Below are 15,444 nucleotides of genomic sequence, written 5' to 3' on the forward strand. Positions count from 1 at the left end.
TTGGGTGGCTTAAAACAACAGAAGTGTATTGTCTCACAGTTCCGGAGGCTCAAAGACTAAAATCAAGGTATTGGTAGGTTAGTTCCTTCTGTAAGGGAGAATCTGTTCCGAGCCTCTCTCTGGACTTCTGGTGTTTGCTGACAGTTTTTGGTATTCCTTTGTATCACTCCAGCCTTGGCCTTCGTGTCACACAGTGCCCTCTCTGTATCTGTATGTTCCTGAACTCATCTTTTTATAAGGCCACAAGTCATAGTGGATTACAGCCCACCCAACTCCAGTCTGACCTCAACTAATTCTACCTTCATTGACACTATTTCTTTAAAAAAAAATGTCACATTCTCAGGTACTGGCCATTAAGGTTGCAACATACCTTTTTGGAAGAACAGAACTCAACCCATAACAGCCCCCTAACATAGAATTATCCAGCCCAAAATGATATCAGTGCTGCTGTTAAGAGACCCTGTTTCGTAGAGTCTATGGATGAAACCCAGGGAGGTTAGCTATGATAAGAACAGGGCAGATAGGGGTCCAGGGTCCACGAAGTTGAAAATGAGCAGGAACACCATTCATAAAGAGGGTCATAGGCAGTGGGCTCCCTTCAGATCGGAATGTGGACACTTAGGGCTATATGTGACCACATGGGGGTGAAAGGGCTCGAGAAGCACTGTGCTCACTGGGGCAGAAGCAGAAGTGTGGACCAGCCCCTCTGCTCATTCCCCCTTTCACCTGACCCCCATTTCCCTGGGTCAGGCACATCTTTTTCTGTCTGCCCTTTTCAGGATAGAACAGAAGAGAAAGTAAGTCCACAAGCCCCAAGGCTTTCAGCAGTATTTTCAAACCAACTGTCTTTCTCCAAAGGCCTGCCTTCTCCCTCTTCCCGCCCACTGCCTCCCACTGACAGCCAAACATAGAATATGGAAAACAGGAAAAACAGCAACAGTGCAAAGTTACTCTTTTGAGAGAGAACAGCATTTTGGGTATAGCTCCCCGCCTCCCCAATCTCTTGAACTGCCAAACCCTGCAGCAGGTGGCCCTACTTATCTCTGTTCCATGGAGATCTTGTCTCACCAACCGCTATTTTTTTGGCTTCAAGAATTCCACGTGAGAATGAACTTCTATAGGGCCAGGCTACTGGGCAATCCACAAATTCATATCTGAACACTTAGGTCTGCCTTCTTCACTTCTAAAACATTTTTGTCCTCATTCTTCTTTTGTGGTTACGTGTTCCCCTCCATTATTTTGCCCATTTGAGCTGAGTGACGAGGAGGAAGGAGGGGAAGGGTAGCCAGGGTGGAGACTGTGTTATCAAATTCCCATAATGCTGGGGTGGTGGGTTGCTTCCCAGCAGCAATGTAGTTGCCAGCTGGCTGCATCTGGGACTTGCTTAGTGGGAAAAGGATTAAATACTTCCCTCTGAGTCAGACACGACTGAGCGACTTCACTTAGACTTTTCACTTTCCTACATTGGAGAAGGAAATGGCAACCCACTCCAGTATTCTTGCCTGGAGAATCCCAGGTACGGGGGAGCCTGGTGGGCTGCCGTCTATGGGGTCACACAGAGTCAGACACGACTGAAGCGACTTAGTAGCAGCAGCAGCAGGAGCAGTCTTCAGAGCTTTGTGTCTGCATGGCACTCTCCTGGTTTTGATCTTCTAATTGCTCAGCTCCCTAGGGCTCTCTCTCCTCACTCTTCTTTTAGTCCCAGCCTGCAGCTCTAGGCCAGTCTCTGGCCTCTAGGTCCCTTGCTGTATATACCGTCTTCTTTTGTTCAGTCTGAGCATCAGACCTGGCCCAGTCTCTGCCATCCACTGCTCTCTCTGCCCTGGAGGCGTAGGTGGGAAGAGTCAAGGAGAAAGTCCTTCCTTGCTTTGTGTCTCAGTCCCCTGGGGTGGCCAAATTTTCTGAAATCTGGTTGGTCCTTTCTTACAAGCTGGTCCTGATGTTTTCTGACAGATCATGTTTTGTAACCAGTATTGGCAGCCTCTAGGATTGACCCTGGCTTTTGGTCCAGAAACAAAGCATTGCTTTTTATCGTTATATTAAATAGGTAATATGCTAATAGTTAATTCTTGTTATCTCTTCTGCTGTTTTGCCTGAGAATACCTAGATACTCAGCTTCTGGCCTGCAACTGAAAGAAAATACATCAAGGTTAAAGCATAGCCTGTAAATGAAGAGGGTTACTGAGGATAAGAAGGAAAGAGAAAATCAGTAAAGGAGAACACCCTGGCAAAGAACAACTGCTATTCTTTTCTCAGAATTACTCAGTCTAGGTGTTCTTAAACACATAAAAGTTAGACTATAGGAAATAAAACTTTACTTTAAAAATGTGGAGTTCTGAAAATACACCACTTATTGTTAATAGGAAGAGGTGTTGAAACATTTTAGACGTGCAGAGGAAAATGCTTTCCAGCAAGTAGAGATGTGTATGAGAATGGGACAGGGTGATGATTGTATATGTAAATGTGATAAAGCCAATGTTTAGGTTCCCAGAGATACTCTCAGCTCCCACACTATTTGTGTTGGGAAGTATTGGCAAGTGCAATAGTTATTTTTGGTATCAGTCCCAATTAGTAGACTTGTAGCAGATTTGTATAGACAGTCTCCAATTGAAGGAGCATCTGATTAGGAGTAGTCATTAGTTACTCCTTGTTTGGACACACAAATTGTCCTCATGGAGACAACTACTGTTTATTCCTTTATTCAGGATATGTAGGCAGATGTCCTTCCAGCAGACGTAATGTGGTGGGTTAACCCATCACTGGCACCAAGTGGTTTCCTCCTTTCCATCCTATTGCTTCCCACCAAAGACCACTTTGCTATCATCAGAGTCCATCCCTTCGTCCTCTCCAAGAGCCAACAGATGATGGAGAAATATGTGCCTGATGCCCTGGAATGAAAACTGAAAAGCATTTTCCTGTATCACCCTAGTTATACATTTTGACTGTACTGATGTGCTGTATCAGTGAGCTTGCGTACGCAGTCATGTCTGCCTCTTTGAGATCCCATGGACTGTAACCCCCAAGTTCCTCTGTCCATGGGATTTTTTTTCAGGCAAGAATACTGGAAAGGGTTGCCATTTCCTCCTCCAGCAGGTCTTCCCAACCCAGGGATCAAATCTGGGTCTCCCGTATCTTCTGTATGGACAGGTGGATTCTTTAGCACTGAGCCACCTGAGAAGCTAGTACTATATTTTAAATATGGTATGGAGTCTTCCCAGTGGTAAAGACTCTGCTCTTCCACTGCAGGGGGCTCAGATTTAATCCCTGATTAAGTAACTAAAATCCCACATGCCATGCAGCATAGCCAAAAAAAAAATGCTCTGTGCTCAACTGATTTTCTCTATTTTGTCCTGGGAATCTAACTCCCATTTACATGGAATATACACTCCTGGTGCTAAATAAGAGTCTTACAAAGGAACTTTTGGATCACTACTTATCCTTAAACTTAGGACTAGCTACACTAGGAGATAAGGCAAATGTCCATTTCCAAGCCTGGAAAAATAATCGTCAGGAGGGGACAGTTCTATACTGGCCCTCTGGTTGTTACATCCTCCGGTCCACACTACCTCTTTTGAATTATAAGAGGAACTTTGGCCTTATCCATCCTCATCCGTCCTCATCCCCAGAGCACAGGGCCCAGAGTGCTAACTTCATGTTATCAAGGAGGTCACCTCTTAACTCCACAAGTGTTATCACTCGCCGCCTCTTCCACACTCTGTCTTTAAAAAGCCTACTTCTCATCCTTCTGCTTCAGCCTAAGGAGGCTGAAACCACAGCTAGATTGCTGGGATGCCAATGTTTTTAGAGACAAGTTATCCTGCAATGCTCTGTTTCCTCCCTGAGGAAAGGCATAAAGTCATGAGCCAAGGCTGCAGCAGGGGGAATGGAAGGAAGGCATACCTCAGAGCTGTTGTGGGTTCACTTTCAGACCACTGCAATAAACCAAATACCAAAACAAAGTGAGCCACATGAATCTTGGTTTCCCAGTGCATATAAAAGTTTTGTCTGTTAAGTATGCCATAGCATTATGTCTAAAAAAACAATGTATATGACTTTTTAAAAAATGCTTTAATGCTAAAAAAATACTAACCATCATCTGAGCTTTCAGCAAGTTATAGTAGTAACATCAAAGATCACTGGTCAGAAATCAACAAAGATAATGATAATGAAAGAATTTAAAATATTGTGAGAATAACCAAATGTGAGGGATTATGGTTCAGCTCCCAGAGTCCCTAGAATATTGTTGTTCAGTCACTCAGTCCTGTCCTACTCTTTGCAACCCCATGGACTGCAGTACGCCAGGCTTCCTTGTCCTTCACTATCTCCCGGAGTTTGCTCAAATTCGTATCCATTGAGTCGGTGATGCTATCTAACCATCTCATCCTCTACCACCCACTTCTCCTCCTGCCTTCAATCTTTGCCTGCATCAGGACCTTTTTCAGTGAGTCGGCTCTTGGCATCAGGTGAACAAAGTACTGGAGCTTCAGCTTCAGCATCAGTCCTTCCAGTAAGTATTCAGGGTTGATTTCTTTTAGGATTGACTGGTTTGATCTTGCAGTCCAAGGGACTCTCAGGAGTCTTCTCCAACACCACAGTTCAGAAGCATCAATTCTTGAGTGCTCACCCTTCTTTATGGTCCACTCTCGCATCCATGACTACTGGACAAACCATAGCTTTGACTGTTTGGACCTTTGTTGGCAAAGTAATGTGTCTGCTTTTTAATATGCTATCTAGATTTGTCAGACAAATCTAGACTTTTCTTCCAAGGAGCAAGTGCCTTTTAATTTCATGGTTGTAGTCACCATCTGCAGTGATTTTGGAGCCCGAGAAAATAAAGTCTGTTACTGTTTCCATTTTTTCCCCATCTATTTGCCATGAAGTGATGGGACCGGATGCCATGATCTTAGTTTTTGAATGTTGAGTTTTAAGCTAGCTTTTTCACTCTCCTCTTTCACCTTCATCAAGAGGCTCTTCAGTTCCTCTTCACTATCTGCCATTAGGGTGGTGTCATCTGCATATCTAAGTTATTGATATTTCTCCTGACAATCTTGATTCCAGCTTGTACTTCATCCAGCCTGGCGTTTCACATGATGTACTCTGTATGTAAGTTAAATAAACAAGGTGACAATATACAGCTTTGATGCACTCCTTTCCCAATTTTGAAACAGTATGTTGTTCCATGTTCAGTTCTAACTGTTGCTTCTTAACCTGCATACAGGTTTCTCAGGAGGCAGATAAGATGATCTGGTATTCCCATCTCTTGAAGAATGTTCCACAGTTTGTTGTGATCCACACAAAGGCTTTAGCATAGTCAATGAAGCAGATGTTTTTCTGGAATTCTCTTGCTTTTTCGATGATCCAGCAGATGTTGGCAATTTGATCTCTGGTTCCTCTGCCTTTTCTGAATCCAGCTTGAATATCTGGAAGTTCTCAGTTCATGTACTGTTGAAGCCTAGCTTGGAGAATTTTGAGCATGACCTTGCTAGCATGTGAAATGAGTGCAGTTGTGTGGTAGTTTGGACATTCTTTGGCATTGCCCTTCTTTGGGATTGGAATTAAAACTGACCTTTCCCAGTCCTGTGGCCACTGTTGAGTTTTCCAAATTTGCTGGCATATTGAGTGCAGCACTTTAACAGCATCATCTTTTAGGATTTGAAAAAAGCTCAGCTAGAATTCCATCACCTCCATTAGCTTTGTTTGTAGTGATGCTTCCTAAGGCCCACTTAACTTCACACTCCAGGATGTCTGGTTGTAGGTGAGTGACTACACCATTGTGGTTATCTGGGTCATTAAGATCTTTTTGTATAGTTCTTCTTTGTATTCTTGCCACCTCTTAATATCTTGTGCTTCTGTTAGGTCCATACCGTTTCTGTTCTTTATTGTGCCCATCTTTACATGAAATGTTCCCTTGGTAGTTCTAATTTTCTTGAAGAGATCTCTAGTCTTTCCTATTCTGTTGTTTTCCTCTATTTCTTTGCATTGTTCACTTAAAAAGACTTTCTTATCTCTCCTTACTGTTCTTTGGAACTCTGCATTTAAATGAGTATATCTTTCTTTTTTTCTCCTTTGCCTTTCACCTCTCTTCTTTTCTCAGCAATTTTATAAAGCCTCCTCAAACAAGCATTTTGCCTTTTTGCATTTCTTTTTCTTGGGGATGGTCTTGATCACTGCCTCCTGTACAATGTCATGAACCTCCATCCATAGTTCTTCAGGCTCTGTGTCTACCAGATCTAATCCCTTGAATCTGTTTGTCACTTCCACTGTATAAACGTAAGGTATTTGATTTAGGTCATACCCAAATTGCCTAATGGTTTTCCCTACTTTCTTTAATTTAAGTCTTAATTTTGCAACAAGGGGTTCATGATCTGAGCTATAGTCAGCTCCTGTTCTTGTTTTTGCTGACTGTATAGAGCTTCTCCATCTTTAGCCGCAAAGAATATAACCAATCTGATTTTGGTGTTGACCATCTGGTGATGTCCCTAGAATACGCCTGCGGTCAGTTGCCATCTCGGCTCATCCCCTGTGTGAAGAACCTGAAAGACAGTGTTTACTGGTAGCAGTGGCCATGTTGAGAACAAGGTTAGGTCGGACTGATCCACATTTGTTTCACCCCCTGCTCCAAGTCCCCAAAGAGCCCAAAATGACCACCATCATTGACTCCCAGACATGAAAATGTCCTCCTGTGCAGAGCTGGTCATGTCTCCCTTTGCTCACATTCTCAGATTTAGTCTTTTCATGTCAATTTGCTGTCCTGATCGCAACATTCTAGGAGGAAACACCCTCAAAGATGACACTGTCTCCTCTTAGCCTCTTGTGTTTAATTTCTAAATATCACCCAAAGAAAAGTCTTTAATGTCCCTCTTTCCCAAGAGAAAAGCAAACAAAAAAACAACATATATGATGCTGTTTGAGTCATTCACAGGGTCTCTTTAGGAATGGCCACCACCACACTGCCCATCACCCACCCTTAATTCTCATTAGGATTTTGACTAGATGTTCTTTAAATAAGTCAGAACTTGAATCTGGAGGTCCAACCACATCTCCAATTGCACATCCCTTAACTCTCTGAATACACTCATAATTTGCTATCTTCCTCATATAACACCTAAGTGACAACTTGAAAGAAATAGGAGTTTATTTTGTTTCCTTTGGAAATGATACCACTGCCTTTATGAAGCTGTTTTAATTCTGGGACATTTAACAACTTTGATTTTGCCAAAGATCTCCCAACAACGATATGTTGAAGACATTGTTTTTGACTTAGCTTTTTGTGTAATGTCAGAAACCCATAATCCTTTCCCTTTCTCACATCCAGGGATACAACTGTCCATATTAGCAAAACTCAATCCAATTTTTTGAGGTAAATCAATGAATAAATCCTTGATGCCACCACCTCTCCCCCTGTTCTTTCTCTTTTATTAATGAAGGTCTGACTCAATCAATTCATATGGAGATTGACAGTAACCCAGTCAGGGTTAACCTGAGGGGCGCTGTGGAATCTTATCAGGAAGTGCCTTCTGATTGGAAGTTAGTGGTTGGAAGGAGGGCAGATGTGGTTAGAAAAGTTCTATAAAAGCATCAATCATCAAAGAAGAGATGCAGAAGCTTCTCACTCTGGAGTCACTGCCTGTGTTCTCCACCAAGTCTGAGGTCTGAGCAACCCACCAAACAGATCAGAGCTGGATTCCATTCAGAGAAGAGTCAGGATGAGTGTTCACAACCCACCCAGATTTGTGAACTTAGCAGCAGTAAGCCTGATGAGAGACGAAGCTTCAGCCATCACCTCTTTGGAGTATCTGCCTACTGAGCTCTACCCACCATTATTCATGGTCACCTTCTCTGGCAGACATAGTGAGACCCTGAAGGCCATGGTGCAAGCCTGGCCCTTTGCCCACCTGCCTCTGGGGGGCCTGATGCAGCAGCCTTACAAGGGAACCTTACAAGCAGTGCTGGATGGCCTTGATATCCTGCTGGCCCAGAAGGTTCACCCCAGGAAGTACAAATTTCAGGTGCTGGACTTGAGGAATACCGGCTGGGACTTCTGGAGGACGTGGTCTGGAGACATGGACTATGTACCCTCAAGCTCACTGATGGCACCAGTGGCTGAGGACATGTCAAGGACAAAGCATCCCTTGGCTCCCTGGGAGGTAGTCAGAGAACTTTGTCTCAAGAAAAAGGCCTGGGTAAATTCCTCGCTTACTTCTTCATGTGGGTGGGACAGAGAAAAGGCTCTGTACACCTATGCTGTAAGAAGATGAAGGTTATTTCAGTGTCTACGGAAGATATTAAGAGAGTTCTCAGTTTAGTGAAGCTGGACTGTGTACAGGAGGTGGATTTGAGTTTCACTCAGAAGCTGTCCACTCTGGCCAGCTGAGGATCAGCTGGGCAAGATGAGCAATGTTCAGAAACTCCTTCTCTGCCCCACTCATGTGTCTGCTGTTGAGGAGCAGGACAATCAGCATCTTCTGCAATTTACTTCTCAGATCCTCAGGCTGCAGTACCGGGCAAGATGAGCAATGTTCAGAAACTCCTTCTCTGCCCCACTCATGTGTCTGCTGTTGAGGAGCAGGACAATCAGCATCTTCTGCAATTTACTTCTCAGATCCTCAGGCTGCAGTACCTCTAGTATCTCCTAATGGAATCTCCATCTTTCTTGGAAGGCCATCTGAGCCAGATACTCAGATGCCTGAAGACCCGCCTTGGACAACCTCTCAGTAACCAGCTGCCTGTCTAGAGAATCTGACTTGACCAATCTGTTCCAGTGACTGAACATCTATCAGCTAAAGGGCCTGAATCTGAGTGGTGTTATCCTGACCAGCTTTAGTCCTGAGCTCCTCCAAGTTCTGCTGGAGAAAGTTGTAGGCTCTCTGGAAGAACTGGACTTAAACTGTATGGGATCATGGACTCCCATCTCACGGCCATTCTGCCTGCCCTGAGCCACTGCTCCCAGCTCAGGGTCATCAGCGTGTGTGGAAATCTCATCTCCATGGCCATCCTAGAGAGTCTCCTGCGTCATACTGATAGGCTTCCTGATTTAAGTCTAGAGCTTTATCCTGTCCCTCGGGAGAGTTACAGCACTCTGGGTATTCTTCAGGAGAGACTTGCCCAGCTACAGGCTGAACTTTGGGAGATTCTTACAGACTTAGGATGTCCCAGGAAGATTTGGATTAGGCCCAGCCCCTGTCCTCACTGTGATGGTGACATGTGTGATCATCTGAGTTCTGATACATAATGCTGTAACACCCTACCTAGTTTTTGCTTCTATCAGAAGCTTTCTTCAGGATACTTGGAAACTGAAATCTAGGATATAGGTACATTATGAAGGGAAAACACACCCCTGGTTTCTGTTATTAGCTCAGTGTGATCGAGAAAAGTAAATGTGATCCAGTAGGGGCGCAGGATTCCAGAAGGATATGTTGACTTGGGGAGTTGATGGTACTGTCAGAGATGTGTTTATAGAGTCAAATATGAACCTAAATTCCTGGAGGATTCAGTTTGGGACTTTTAGAGATGTGTTTTTGAAGTCAAATATGAACCTAAATTTCTGGAGGATTCATGTTTGAGTTATTTGTGTATGCACAGCTGTAGAAATGATCAGATGTAAAGAGACCTTCAATGTAAATGAATAAATGCCCTCCATGATATTGAAAAATGCTTTATTGCTAGAAAATGCTAGCCATCATTTGAGCCTTCAGTAAGTCCTAGTAGTAACATCAAAGATCAATGATCAAAAATCAACAAAGATAATGATAATGAAAGAATTTAAAATATTGCAAGCATTACCAAAATGTGACATAGAGACATGAAGTGAGCTGATGTTGTTGGAAAAACAATGCGGATAGACTTGCTTAACACAGGGTTGCCACAAACCTTCAGTTTGTAAAACAAAAAGCAGGATCTGCAAAGCACAATGAGGGGAAGATGAGATTTATGCCCATCAACGTAAGGGCTGAATTATCTAGAACCTTTTACCTGGTAGACACAGGCATGCAGGGAGGGAAGAACAGGAAATGCAGCCATCCATATGGCCTAAATCTCTGACCCAGGGCTCCAGTTACCACAGGCCCTGCCTAAAAGCCCCAGGGTCTGAGGAATTGATGTCCCCCTACTCATAACCTATTTTTGCAATGCCAGTTAGGAAATGTCATCAAGGGATCAAACCCAAGGCAGAGGATAGGAGACTGAGGAGCCAAAGAATGCCTAGGAACTATACCCATAGTGAGTTGGATTCTGGCCCTGGGGTAGAAACTCTTGTTGGCTTGGTCAGAAGGTGAGAAGGTTTACCCCAGAGGCAGTGGAAAGCCACTGGACAGTTTTACATGGAAGAGAGCTGTGACTGGGTCTGAATTTTAGAGGCTCTTTCTAGTCATGATGGGGAGGAGGGCTGGGAAACAGGTAAAGAAGGGAGCCCAGCTTTTAGTGCTGACCCCGTTGCCCTCCCAGTTGTGATCCTTGCCCCAGTGGGACAAGGATTGCCCAATTGGGGCAATGACAGGTATCAGTGAATTGCTCCATTAACACTTTAATTTATATTCTATAAGCACATTCTTATTTCAGGATTCTGCCAGGAAATAGGATAAACCAAATGAGATTAAACATTGAACATAAATTCTAGCATATAAGATCTTGTACCAAGTAGTTGATGGGGCCAAGGATTGAACATTAGGATTGGTGGGGATTGATGTATTCTTTAATTTATTAATTCATTCATTAAATTTTTATAGAGCACTTACTTGGTACCAGGCACCAAGGGAAAGAAGTGAAAGACTACCTGCCCCTAAGTGGATGAGAAAGGCAAACACTGGCATTAGAATATGGCAGGAACCAAGAAGAGGTTTGGCACAGATCACTCTGAGAGCTCAGAGGGGCTCATATAGGCCAACCTTGGGAGGGAAGTGGATCTCAGGGTGGACTTCCTGGAGGAAGTGACACCTGGGCTGGGTCTTACAGGGTGAGTAAGAGTTGGTCATGGGAAAAAAAGTAGGGGAAGGACAACCTAGGCAGAAGCACAGGGGAAGACCCAGTGCTGTGAGTTTCCAGAAGTATAAGCAATTTATTTCACAGGCTGTTTTAGGGGAGTTGAGGCTGAAGGGAAAAAACAAGTGTCAGATGAAGAGGGGCCTTGCATGGCACCCTGAGGGGTTTTACCCCAGAGGCAGTGGAGAGCCACTGGACAGTTTTACGTGGAAGAGAGCTATGACTGGGTCTGAATTTTAGAGGCTCTTTCCAGTCATGATGGGGAGGAGGGCTGGGAAACAGGTAAAGAAGGGAGCCCTGCTTCTAGTGCTGACCCTGTTGCCCTCCCACTGGCTCTCCTCTCCCTCTCACTGTAAAATCTATTATCTGGCCCTTCCCTGCCTTATAAATATGATTTCCTTCTACTCTCCAATTTTAGTGAGGTTAGCTCAACTTACCCAGACATGACATGCTCATTCAAGCTCTGAGTCTTGTTTGTTCAGTAGACATTTAGTAAGTGCCTATTGTCTACCAGCCATGGTGTCTGGCATGAAGAACCCACAGTGAGTGACACATGGGACCTATCTTTAAGCACAGACCACAAGGGAGGTACCTGTCTTTACATGGTGTTATTTTTGTAAAGACAGCAGTCATATTGAATTAGGAATCCTACTTCACTATGATTTGATCTTAATTACCTCTGCCATTACTCTGTCTCCAAATAAGGGCCCCATTCTGAGGTCCTGGGGCTGAGGGCTTCAACATGCAAATTTAGAGGGGACACAATTCAACCTTTAACACCCAGGTCTTCAGGTGAGTGAACTCTCCGGGGACCGGAGACCACTCAGATATAGGCAAAGTAAAGCACCACGCACAATCATTGCTACAAAATTCGTTCCACTTCTCCACTCACTTTGCACTTGATCCTGACTGTTTCTGCCGCCAGTTTCATATCACCAGTTCACTTGTTCATCACTTTGTTGGGCCTTGTGTCATTATAAGGGTGTTGAGAAATATAATGTGCATCTGAGCCGCCAGCTCTAATTAAGGGTCTGTCTGGAACTCTCTTTTACAGGAAGCCTACCCCGGAAAAATTGTATCCATGGCATATATGTACTAACTGACATACATGTATTGCAGAGGCAGTGACTCCATCCTGATGAGCAATAATTACAAGTTGGTTGCTTTTCAAAATGCTCTGGAGAACATAGACAGGGGTTTGGAGGAGAGTGTGTGTGAGAGAATGAGTGTGTTCATGTGTGCGTGCATGCAGTAGCGTAAGATAAACAAAATCACCAGACACCTCCCCAACCTTCCTGCAAGCTTTAAGCCTTTACTGGGCACACAGGGAATTGCCTGTATCTCCTCACTCTGGCTGTGGCTGCTTCCTTCTGTCAGTTCCCTGAGTTCTGACCCTTTCCCCTCCAAAGAGATAGCTCTGTTCCAAAAGATAAACACCAGTAGTTATAAGGGACTTGGGGGAAAAGTCATGCAAGTTTCCCAGTTATTATTTCTCTGGTGTTCTCATATAGAAACACAGCTGATCTTTGTGGATGAGGTATTTCCAACTCTGGCAGTTACAGCCTGAGAGGTGAGGGCAGTGGTGGATCTCCCTAAGGGTAGGGGGTCCAGGCGAGGCTGAGGAATGGAGATTCTAGCATGTCTGCTCACTTCTTTCCAGGACACCCCACCTGGGAGAAATCCCAGGCATAGAGGAGGCACCGAGCTAGTACCCGCTTGTGCTGAGCTGCCAGGCAGGCTGCTGGCTTGCTGGGAGGTGGTGGGTGAGCTGGGCACTCAGCTCTTCCGTGCCAGATTAGGGAGCTCTGGGCTCAGTGCCCACGCACTGCACTCCAGCTCTGGGCAGCCCTGGTGGGCTGGGGGAAGACGTGACGCTCCATTCGTGACTGCAAGTTGACTTTTCCTCACTGTCGTTGCTGGCAGAATACATACACCAATGCGGACAAGCTCCTAGAAGCGGCAGAGCAGCTGGCTCAGACAGGGGAATGTGACCCGGAGGAGATCTACAAGGCAGCTAGACACCTGGAGGTGCGCATCCAAGACTTCGTGCGCAGGGTGGAGCAGCGGAAGCTTCTGCTGGACATGTCTGTCTCCTTCCATACTCACACCAAAGAGGTATGGGCAGTTAGCAAGGAGGGGCATTGGGCTGGGCTGCTTTTTTCTGGCAACAGTCAGGTCGATGTCCTAGCTCCCCGAGGTCTGCCTGGTGTCCTGGGTGGTCTGGAAGTTACTAGCCTCCTGAGGTTGATGATATTAACAACTTGCTCCTGATAATTTACACTGAGGTCTCAACCAATATGGGGCAAAATTTCCTCGTTATTTCTAGTGAGGAGAGGGCTGGGGAGGCAGATGGTTTGGGGGGGTCTGTTAGAGCATTCAGTCTGCAACTGGAGAAATTTGGGAATTCCTAGTATAGAAATAGTCACCTTAAGAGGCAATAATAGAGGATCAGAGATTTCTTTCCCATGCAACACCCAGTTTCTCTTGGTTGATGTTTCCCATCAGAAATCAGAGTCCTGCAGAACTTAAATCATCTTTCCTACCAGCAGGGAATATACAGAGTTTGCAAATCTGTTCAAAGTTTTTATTTTATTTTTTTTAAACAGAGGATTAAATCATCTAATGAAGTCTGCCACAGTGTGCTAATAAAGTGAGAGTGTCCTAACCTTTCTCATTGTGGAGCAAAAGCCAGTGAAGGGAGGGAAACTGGGATGCCGTCCATGCAGGAGGCTGGGCTTAAATCTGGCCCCTGAATCATTCACAGAGTGGAGACAGGGTAGAGGAGGATGGATCATGTTACATTGTTGGCAGGATCAAAGAGCCCACAGAGAGCAGTAGAGTTGCAGACCTATGGTTGCTTTTTGGCTCCGATTAACATGGGGCAGTCTAAGTGGCCAGCGAGGAGGCACATTTAACATCTTCTGTAATAACGCCCTTGACAGATGAACTCATTAGGTGTATACATGCTTGTACTCCCCCAGGAATTAATTTTTTTATGAAGTATCAATTAAAGTTGGATTGCTGCTCAGGAAGAAAAATTAACCTTACTTAATTAAGTTGATTTTTGATATTTGAAATGCCTTAAGAAGCCTGGTTGTTTCTCCTTCACAGGCTTTTCTGACTCTCTGTGGGAATGAATACAGATCATTGCAGTGTCTATCAGAATTAAACATGAAAAGATGTTTTCTAAACTGAGATTCCCCAGGCAGATGAAGGGCTGGGGAGCCCTGTGAAGCTAGCTCTGCTTCTTCTCCATGGGACCTACAACCACCCTCTGATGAGAGTCTGTAAAGCAAGGGGGGTGTGGGGGGGATTAGCTTTAATCCAAGTTTTCCTGCCTGGTTGTCTGCTTGCTGTGGCTTACTCGATTCTTAATAAGGTCTCAGAAACCAAAGGCATGTGTATTCTCTTTTAATTATGAGGCTGTGGGTGAGAGAAAAGAGCATGAATGAACAAGAGCCACGTTCCTTGTGAGGACTGTGGGGCTGTAGGCTGCCAAAGGAGATGTGGACCAGGTTAGTTTCCAGGGAAGTGCTGCTCCTGAAAAGGTAACTGAAGCTCCCAGGAAAGCTCTCTAGCTGCATCTTTAGCCTTCTGGACATGGAGCAAGGAGGATGGGATTCTAGTCCAGAGCCTGCTGCTATAAAACCCTGTGTGTTTGTGCTAATCACGGTGTCTCTGGCCTTCAGTTCAGTTCAGTTCAGTCGCTCAGTCGTGTCCGACTCTTTGCAATCCCATGAATCGCAGCACGCCAGGCCTCCCTGTCCATCACCATCTCCCAGAGTTCACTCAAACTCACGTCCATCAAGTCGGTAATGCCATCCAGCCATCTCATCCTCTGTCATCCCCTTTTCCTCCTGCCCCCCATCCCTCCCAGCATCAGAGTCTTTTCCAATGGCCTTAGGTTGCCGCATTTATAAAGTTGCGCAGTTAGACTCAATGTCCCTAAGGCCCTTTATGGTTCTAATGTGATTTCAAGATTTTTTTTCTCCTCTTCTTCTTTATTTGATGTCGATAATCATAATTAATAATAGTAATTAAGCCTGGTGTGATATATGTGATTTATCTAGCCTAAGATTTGGTCTGTTGCAAGCACTCAGTGTATATTAGGTAGTATCTTTTTCTAATTGAATATTGACTACTTGCTAGACACATACATCATCTCATGTAATCCTCGTGAGAATCTTATGATACAGACTTTATTCAACACATTTTCAAATGAAGACGCTAAGGCCCAGAAAAGAACCTGTCTGAAGTTACAGAGCTGCTCAGTGCAGCAGGGTCTTGACCTGTCTTCCTAAATTCTGTGCTCGTGTTCTTACCTGCTACCATGCATTCTGTCCTCCTGTCTCCCTCTCGCGTCTCCTCTGCTCTTCTTCCTTCTCCTTACTCATCTTTTTACCTTTCTAAACTCCAAGACAGAGGCAGGATAGCTCTTAGATGAAAAAAGTGAAAGAATAGTCAGGG

The 15,444-nt window shown here is 44.6% G+C and overlaps 1 protein-coding gene across 15 annotated transcripts in view; it reads left to right on the forward strand.

The window, feature by feature from the left end:
• Positions 1–15,444, forward strand: part of KALRN (kalirin RhoGEF kinase) — a 692,774-nt gene that overhangs the window by 350,596 nt on the left and 326,734 nt on the right. For all 15 annotated transcript variants that reach the window (XM_070370301.1, XM_070370325.1, XM_070370311.1 and 12 more), the window contains one exon: positions 12,901–13,092. In XM_070370301.1, the coding sequence (XP_070226402.1) occupies positions 12,901–13,092 (192 nt within the window). The remainder of the gene's footprint in view (positions 1–12,900; positions 13,093–15,444) is intronic.

The sequence above is a fragment of the Bos mutus genome, chromosome 1, assembly GCF_027580195.1.
Source record: "Bos mutus isolate GX-2022 chromosome 1, NWIPB_WYAK_1.1, whole genome shotgun sequence".
NCBI classification, from domain to species: Eukaryota; Metazoa; Chordata; class Mammalia; order Artiodactyla; family Bovidae; genus Bos; species Bos mutus.